Source organism: Chionomys nivalis, chromosome 1 (genome assembly GCF_950005125.1).
Source record: "Chionomys nivalis chromosome 1, mChiNiv1.1, whole genome shotgun sequence".
In the NCBI taxonomy this organism is placed as follows: Eukaryota; Metazoa; Chordata; class Mammalia; order Rodentia; family Cricetidae; genus Chionomys; species Chionomys nivalis.
The window spans coordinates 79,319,271-79,328,273 of record NC_080086.1 but is presented as its reverse complement, the minus strand read 5'-3'; the positions used below and the strand labels follow the sequence as shown (position 1 = coordinate 79,328,273).

Genomic DNA, 9,003 nt, shown 5'->3' with positions numbered 1-9,003 from the left:
ACGCTGTTTTGTAAATGATCACACTGCCATCGACAATGCATGGGGGTTCCAGGTCCCCGTGTATGTACAGCACTTGGCACTGCCAGCCTCCTTCACTATTAGCCATCCTCACGAGTAGATGGGATAGCATCTCTCTGTGGTATTGAAGTGCTTTGCCCAGGCACTAAGCTAAGTGAGTGCATTTATTACTTCTCATAACTACTTTCTGAAGCACATAATAACGCTCTCACTCTACACATTGGTAGTCTAAGACATGTAAAGAATCCATAGGTTGAAGCTTGATCAAGGCCATAATATACAGAGTAAATGCCAGAGCCGGGCTTCAGTCCAGGTGTGCTGACCCCAGAGGTCAATTCCTCTGCTGTACTAGCCTCTCTAGGGTAGATTCTTGAGCTTCACTGTGGGTCCTGTGGTGGTTTGAATGAGAATGGCCTCATAGGTTCATATATTTGAATGTTTGGTCCACAGTTGGGGAAACATTTTGGGAAAAATTAGGATGTATGGCCATGGTGGAGGAGGTGTGTCACTGGAGTGGACTTTGAGTTTGAAAAGCCCACACCATTTCCAGCTATTCCCAGTTCTCTCTCTCTCTCTCTCTCTCTCTCTCTCTCTCTCTCTCTCTCTCTCTCTCTCTCTCTTTCCCCAACTTGGGAATAGTATGTAAACTCTTAGCTGCTGCTCCAGCACCATGCCTGCCTACCTGCTGCCATGCTTCCCACCATGGTGGTCATAGACTCACCCTCTGAAACTGTAAGCCAGCCCCCAGTTAAAAGGTTTCTTCTATAAGTCACCTTGGCCATGATGTCTCTTCACAGCAGTAGAACAGTGACTGTGACAGATTCCAGTTCCTTTACAAGAAGGCTGGAGAAGGCAGCCCTTCACCTGAGAGGAGGTGCTGCGGAGATGAAGGGGCTAAAGACAGCTGAAGAGGTTGCTGCCAACAGTCCACATTCGGAGACAGGCCAGAAGGGTGAGGCCAAAGGCCTCTGGTACCAACCTGTCTTTCCCTGCTGACCCCACCAAAGGACACCACGGTAGCTCCGCCTTTGCCAACAGTGCACAGCCACCTCTGACCCACCCTTTGTGCTGATTGAAACTTGCCAGTGCCCTGAGAAGGGCCCCACCTGGTTCAGGCACCGTTACAAGAATCTGGGGTGTGTCTGTGGAAAGACTATCTTGCTGTCTTAGATCCTTTCTGGGAACAGGTGGGGCAGTGCTATAAATGGACCCATGTGCTGCTTCCATGAGGGGACAGAGAACAACCGCAGACAACACAAAACTTCACAACAGCATCGAGTTTCCAACATATCGCCTCTGAGTCTAGTGACTTCCCTGTGCAGAATGGACTTCATTATAACAAGACCAAAACAGGAACCCCAACCATGGGTTATAACATCAGACTGAATATTTTAAAATGTTGACCAGTTCTCAGTCCGCATTGCAGCCATCTTCCTATTTACACACACAGAGGTAGTGGCCCAGTGGCCATTGTTCATGCAGGATCTTATCTCTGTTTTCTCCACGGAGATCATTAACAGAGTTTTCGAGGTAGTATAGATTGTTCTATATCCTGGCTACTTTGGAATAGATATTTCAACTCTCCAATCTACTTGGTAGAAAGTCCAAAATGCTTGCTTCGTTTGGTCTTAAGAACCGAGAGATACTTGATGCCAACATTCATGCTAATGAACTGTGAACAGCTGTTTTCTTGATATGGCGGTCTCATTCTTCCAGTTTAGAACTGAGCATACCCTATGAAAGACGGAGACAAAAATGGCATAGCCTTCTGTACCATGACATGGAGACTTATTATTTTTGAATGCTCAGCCTTAGCTTATGCTCGTTTCTGGCTAGTATTTTTTTCTCTTTAAATTGATCTATTTCTCTTCATCTACGTTTGCCTAGGGGCTTTTTATTTTTCTTTCCTTCTGTATATCTTACTTTTATGCTCTCTCCATGTCTGGCTAGTAGCTGCCTGGCTTCTGATCCCAGACATCTCTCTCTTTTTCTCCCTCATTCTCTCCTCTCTTTTCTCTTGTTCCTCTGCTCCTACTTATTTTCTTTGTAGGCCAAACCCGCCTATTCTTTTTCTGCCTAGCTATTGGTTGTTCAGCTTTTTATTAGACCAATCAGTTGCCTTAGGCAGGCAAAGAGAAACAAATGCAACAAATATTTGCATACTTAATCAAATGCCACATAAACAAAAGTAACACACCTTTACAAAGTTAAAGTAATATTCCACAGCATAAACAAATATAGCACATCTTTACATAGTTACAATAATACGCCACAATAGTCTTATGAGTCCAGAGAGGCTGACCCAGGACAAAGAAAACCAGTAATGGCTTTGAAGGTTCTAAGGTGACCCACAGGAGGAGGTTAACTAAACTCTTGAGGTACTCAGTCAGGATCCTAGAAGCAGGAGTGTATATGTACATCAAGCAGGCCAGGTCTGAGATACCCTGGCCAGGTTCAGGGCTCGGGGTTAAGTTTATTCCCCTTGTCCTTTCCCACCCTGTATCTCTGGACCAGCCCCTGTCTACTGTAGCTTCCATGGAGCAGCATGATGCTGAGCAAAAAGCCACACCACTGTAGGTGAAAAGAACCTTGAAAGATGTCTAAGTAATAATCAATTCAGTTAGTGCATCAGGAAGCTCCTGGTTATGTTAGATCTGAAACATAGCCCCCTCAAGTTCAAGGAAACTTAGGGAACCAAGGTTTTGGGTTCACATGGATGGTAGTTATTCAATTGAATCTTGAAAAAACTGGCTCTCATACACAATCTATTTCTTCAATCTCTCCTCTGTGTGAGGAGATGCAAAATAAATGGAAAGAACTATTCAAATTGAGACCTCAGCTGTGGAAACAGACATGTGGGGGTGGTGTCAAGGTGTGGCTTATGGTAGGGGACATGCCTGGACATGGGAATGATATCATCACCACAGATCTCAGGGTGCGCTGCTGCTGTGCTCCAGGTCGTCTTTGGGCGTGGCTTGCATCCCGCAGATGCTGCATTTATGAAAGCGATACACAGAGAGGTCAATAGTGTGTCATGAAGCCAATGCTCACTCTGAGGAAACACCAGGAGCCAAAGAAAGGGATTTGGGAACTTCCCTGATGCAAAATTGGATGAAGACTAAAGAGAGGACCAGACTCCCCAAGACCAATATTTTATTCATGATTAGATCAAATTGGTTGACTGGAGCCAAGGGAATGAAGGCCAGGGGTCACTTCCACCCTCAGAGTGTTAAGAAGGTAGAAAAGCTAGAAGAAAATTACTTGCTGACCCTGAGGATAATACTGAGTCTTTATTAACTGGGTCAGCAATGACATCAGGAGTTTGGGATTCTAGTATAGTCCCGAGTCTTTCTCAGGGTGAACTTTTAAGCACAAAAACCATGTTCTGGATTGACATACTTTGGTTCACAAGAACAGTTAGAAGCAGAATTAGAGAAGCTAAAAAAGCAAGGTTAGCACATTTTGAGGCTTTCCCAGAACTCTATGAACTTTGACATAGAGTTTTGCTTTTGGCAGGTGGTGCTGTCTACATGCTGAGCTTTATAGCTCAAATGACACTTCCATCATGGACTCAGTCATGCTAAGGTCTGGGGGCCTGCTGATATCTAGGGTCCTATTATAGCAGGACCCCCAGGAAGTGACCTACAGCCTTCACTGTGATAATTTTTGTTATGATAGGGTCGAGAGATGGCAGGGAAAAGAGGTGAATAATTTGCTCCAATGTAGAAATGGTTCCATGAAGTTTTTAGAGCTATAAGACAAAATCATAAACCAAGTTATTTTTCAAGCACATAGTGGGAATGTTAGCCAGATAAGCAGGAGTTGGTTACTACGTGGTGACATCTGCAGCTTTGGGGTCAGTGGAAGTCAATGGTCTGTTAGCAATAGGTACTACTTGACACTTGACGTGATGCTAACCAGACTCGGTGGTGGGCAAGTGTTTTGATCAGGGTTCTCTAAAGCAGCGGTTCTCAGCCTTCCTAATGCTGTGACCAACCCTTTAACATAGTTTCTCATGATCTGGTGACCCCCAACCACAAACTATTCTCATTGCTACTTCGTAACTGTAATCTTGCTACTGTTAAGAATCGTAATATAAATATCTGATGTGCAGATATTTGAGTCCTGTGAAAGGGGTCCTGACCCACAGGTTGAGAACCACTGCTCTAGAGAAACAGAACTTATATAATGAGTGTGTGTGTGTATGTGTGTGTGTGTAATTTATTAGAATGGCTTACAGGTACAGCTAATTCAACAATGGTTGCCTACCTACAAACAATACAAAAATCCAGTAGTTGTTCAGTCCACAAGGTTGGATGTCCCAGGCGATCTTCAGTATTTGCTGTAATCCCAAAACAGTAGGCTTCAATGCCAGTGAAGGAGTGGACTTGCTAGCAAGGTGAGAGCAAACAGGCAAAGAGAGAGAAGCTTCCTTCTTCCATACCCTTATATAGGCTGTCATCCAAAGGTGTGTCTCAGATTAAAGATGTATCTTCCCTCCTCCAAATGATTTATTAAGAAAAAATTCCCTTACAGGTGTGCCCAGTCATTTGGTTTTCAGTTAATCAGGTTTTAGTTCCATTCAGATGTAGTCAAGCTGACAATCAAGAATAGCTATCCCAGCAAGGAATGAATATTAAGATATATAAAAATAATACAAGATGATCTGCCTATGGATCTGGAACATGATAATTTTCTACAATCACAAAGTTCGAGTAAGTCAGCCAGCCTTATAGACTCTGTGACACATGCATGGCCTTGGGGAACTTTAGCTCACAGACAAATGTAGAAGTCTCTTATTTCTGTTTTCAGTACAAAAAAATACTAGGGAGACATTTTTGAGTCAGCTTACGTCTGGTGATCAACCACAAACTAATCGAAGTAATAAAGACATAAGAGAAATTGCAATTTCTAAGGCTAGGATGTGAGAGACTAACTCTCAAATACAAAACAACAGGCTGTGTCAGAAGATAGAAGAGTTTGAGAACAAAAGCAGAAGTTGCTCCATAGCCGGTCCGATCGTGAGAAAAAGGATTCAAAGTGAGCCAATTGATAGTGGTTTGAGAGCCCCATTGTCTAAAAGACTGAACTCCTCCCTGGTCTCAGTGTTTCAGGGCTGTGGCCAAGGACAAACTGGAGGGGCCCAGGATGGAGAGAGACAGGATGTGCAACATGTCTGTTCAGAGAAATGCAATGCACCAAAAACCACTTTCTTCCCGCCCCTGCTTCTCTCCCCGCCTGCCCATCACTCAGCCTTGCTTTATGGAACAAGTCTTCAACAAGAAAGCTGAAGAAAACCTGTGGTGGTTCCACTAAGTTTCTAGTTCATTCCTCCAGACCTAAGTGTTTCATTCCAGTAGTGACAATGTCCAGTTGAGCACAGTAAGCAAACCTGAGTCTTCCATTTACCTGTAAAGCTTACCCACTGGGCTTGTCCAGGAAGGAAACAGCACGGCAGGTGGGGTAGCACTCTACTGTTTGCCTACTCAGGAGACCCCTGCAAACCACAATTTTTGAAAATTGTAATTTATTTTCCAGTTCTAAGGATTGATCTCTAGGCTTTGCACATACAAGGCAGACATGTTACTGAGCTATCACAAGCTCTCCTTGTTGTTGCTATTGTTGTTTTACTTCTTGAGACAGAGTCTCAGAAAGTAGCCCAGGCAGGCCCCCGCCTTGCAAACCTCCTTTCTCAACCTCCTCAACAGCTGGGACTACAGGCCTGTGCTACCAAGGCCCTGATCAGCCATAAAAGTCTGTGCCCTCCACCCATCGAGAAGACTGACAGGCCTTTTGATATCACTAGTGAGCGTGGTGGAAGAACATGGAGAGAAGTTGGGGGGATGCTCAGAAGCCCTTGGTATTGCCTTGCTCTGGCTTTGGAGTATGCAAGGTGTGCATGCGTGTGTGTGTGTGTAAGCCAGAGTTAAACCTCAGGGTCATTCTCTGGGCAGCATCCACCTTATTTTGGAGCACAGGGGCTCTCACCGGCCCAGAGCACACCAAGTAGTCTGGGCTTTGGGTGGCCAGCAAACCCCAGGGATTCATTCTCTTGCCTCTGTCTCGGGATTGCAAGTTTTTTTATTTGTAACCTGGATTCTGGGGATCAAACTCAAGTCCTGTGCTTGCAAGGCATGTACTTCATGATCAAACTCTGCGTTTTTGCTGTGTTTTTAAATTTTTATTCATTTTATTGTTGTTATTATTGTGATTACTATTACAGGCGGTCATTGCTATACAGGTTTGCCTTTGGTGTTTTGTTATTTGATACAGAAGCTCACATTTGTAGTTTAGGTAGGGCCTCAAACTCATGAGCATCCCCCTGCACCTACCTCCCCAGTTCTGGGTCTAGACACTTAAGTGCCTGGCTTGGCCTTACGGTTTTCACTGCCTTCTAAGTTTTCCAAGCTTTTCCCCATTTAATTTTTATTGTCTCTAGTAAAGTATGGTGGCACCAAACAGTGAAGAGAGAACTGGGGAAAGTTAGTTTTGCTCAATTTGTTTTCCTACCTAGAGCAAGCACAGGCCATGTAGGACTCAAAGAAAACCACTGGGACTGCCACAAAATAGGAGAGAAGAAGCCATAGCAAATATATTCCTGAAGGAAGACAAGGCAAGGTAGGCTTACGATTTCCTAAACTGAATAATTTCAGGGGGTACTGGAATACAGGAGCATCTCTGGTTATCTCGTATCGAGGGGTACAGTGACCTGGAGTGTGAGGGCTCTGTAAGGGAAGTGGTTTGGGACTGTGAGGTTCACAGCTGCCCAAAAGAGAAATGACCAGCCTCCAAACCGGCCTCAACACTACATTAAATCCCTTACATTGTAAGTGTTTCATAGGTTCTTTAAGACACCTCCCCACAAAAGACAGTTCTCTTACAGCACCTTCATTGTCAGAAAGTGTTTTCTGTCTGTGTGTACGAGAGAGAGAGAGAGAGAGAGAGAGAGAGTCATGTAATATCCAGACTGGTCTTGAACTCCGTAAGTAGCCAAGAATGACTTTGAATTCATTTGCCTGTCTCTACCTCCTGAGTTCCAAGGTTACAGTGTGAACTACCATGCCCGGGTTTTGGAGGGAGGGAGCTGAGACTGGTCTTAGAATATTAGCCCAGGCTCCTGTTTCTACCTCCCAAGTACTGGAATTATAGGTACATGCCACCATGCACATTCTACCACATTTGAAAGCACTGGATTCCCAGTGTTTTCAGCTCAAGTCCAAAGTCACCTTGCCTTTGCAGGAAGCCATCTTGTACAGACTTCCTTTAGAGAAGGCTGCAGGCTAGGTCTCTACAGAATTTCTCATATTGCACACTGAATTTTACACAATGCATACCAGCAAAGAGCAGGTCACTGGGCCCTAAGCTATTGGAGGAAGGTAGCAGCAGAACCAAAAGATAAAGGTCTAAGGCTTTCCAGTGATACTGAAGGAAGGGACGCCATAAAATTCAGTTATCAAGATAAATCCTTTATGATGCAGTAATTTTTAAATGCATGGAAGTGTTTATACTGAATACAGTTTCCATTTTGCCTAAGACGACACGAGGTTCTGCAAATGCATCTGGGCAATAATGTAGACAACGTTTGGCTCTCATAGGCCATCTGCTGAGGCTTGAAGATGAACCAAGCCAAGACAGGTGTATATATGTATGTACACAGAAAAATCCAAGGTGCGGGCCTGTGAGACAGCTCCCTTGGTTAAGGTGCCTGCTGCCATGCCTGATAACCCAAATCTGATTCCTGGGACCCACATAGAACTGACTACTGCATGTTGTCCTTTGACGCCCACATATGTGTGGTGGTGCATGCATACATCACACACAAGTAAATGAGAGAGACATAAGATATCTGCAGGAAAAAGAACTAAAGGGACAAGTGGTGAATGGTGATAGGGTTGCAGACAGGGTTCAGATTGTGTAGGGACACTAGAACTGTCAGCAGGCAGACACTTGCTGAGATGCTGTAATGATGACTTAAGGGGTGCCAGTTGAAGATGTCAGATTTCTCCTGAGGCTAGAGCATGATCTAAGTGAAGAATGACAGAATCTCGTCTAGACAGGTGTAGGCAAGATTTCAAAGTCCAGAACCGGACCTCAGTTTCCCTACCTAGTACTGAGGGTGGGGCAGCCCTCCCCGGGGGTTCCGAGGCCCAGCTCACTGGGTCACTGCGAGGCAAGGTTCCACGCACTGAGGGTGCAGGAGGACCCGCCCTGGCTGCAGCCTTAGGGCTGGGACGAACTGAGCAGGGGCGGGTCGCGCGGGTGCCCTCACCGCTAGCCGCCCAATCGCCGAGGGCCCGCGGAGTCCCGGGGGGCTGGGGCAGCGGGCAGAACGTGCCGCGGCTGCGCCGACGCGCGAGCGCGGGGCCGGGCCGAGCGGGCGCGCTCAGTCTGGCGGCAGCAGCGGTGCTCGGACAGACAGACGTGCCGGGAGCGCAGCACTGCCCGCAGCTCAGCAGCCGGGGCCGCGCCCGCCCGCCCGCCCGCCATGGTGTCGTGGATCATCTCCAGGCTGGTGGTGTAAGTGGCCTCTTCTACGTCTCTTCTTCCCTTTCCCTCCCGGTTCCCCAGGTCCCTTTAGGGCCGCGCGCCCCTGCGAGCCACCAGCCCCGAGTCGCTAGAGCTATTAATACCCGGCGGTCGCTAAATTTAGCAGGTACAGTAGCTGCTTGGGGACGCGGGGTGTGTGAGGAGGCGTAGGACGCGCGGTGCTACTGGCCCAAGGGTAGCCGCCGGCGCAGGCGGCTCCTTGCAGGGGGACCGGGGCGTGGGTCCCCGCACACTGGTGGAGTCGCCCGGGTTGGGCGGTGCGCGTCTCGCCTTGCCTCTGTTGCTTTGTTCCATTACGGGTGGGGCGGATTTGCAGGGGCCAGGAGTGGGTGCCCGCGCGTCTCTCTCCTTTGGGAGAAATGCCCTGGTCTCATCTGCCGCCGCGCTTTGTCAGGTGAAAATGACAGACAGACAAGCCAGAGGTGCTGCCTGGAGGGG

General features: G+C 46.9%; 1 protein-coding gene across 3 annotated transcripts in view; it reads left to right on the top strand.

Annotated features, from left to right (window-relative positions):
• Positions 1 to 8,262: 8,262 nt before the first annotated feature.
• Positions 8,263 to 9,003, top strand: part of Reep1 (receptor accessory protein 1) — a 105,223-nt gene continuing 104,482 nt past the window's right edge. Inside the window, exon 1 of one of the 3 annotated variants that reach the window (XM_057766476.1) lies at positions 8,263 to 8,535. In XM_057766476.1, the coding sequence (XP_057622459.1) occupies positions 8,504 to 8,535 (32 nt within the window). In that variant the 5' untranslated portion in view covers positions 8,263 to 8,503. The remainder of the gene's footprint in view (positions 8,536 to 9,003) is intronic. The other 2 variants (XM_057766482.1, XM_057766492.1) reach the window with 2 other exon arrangements.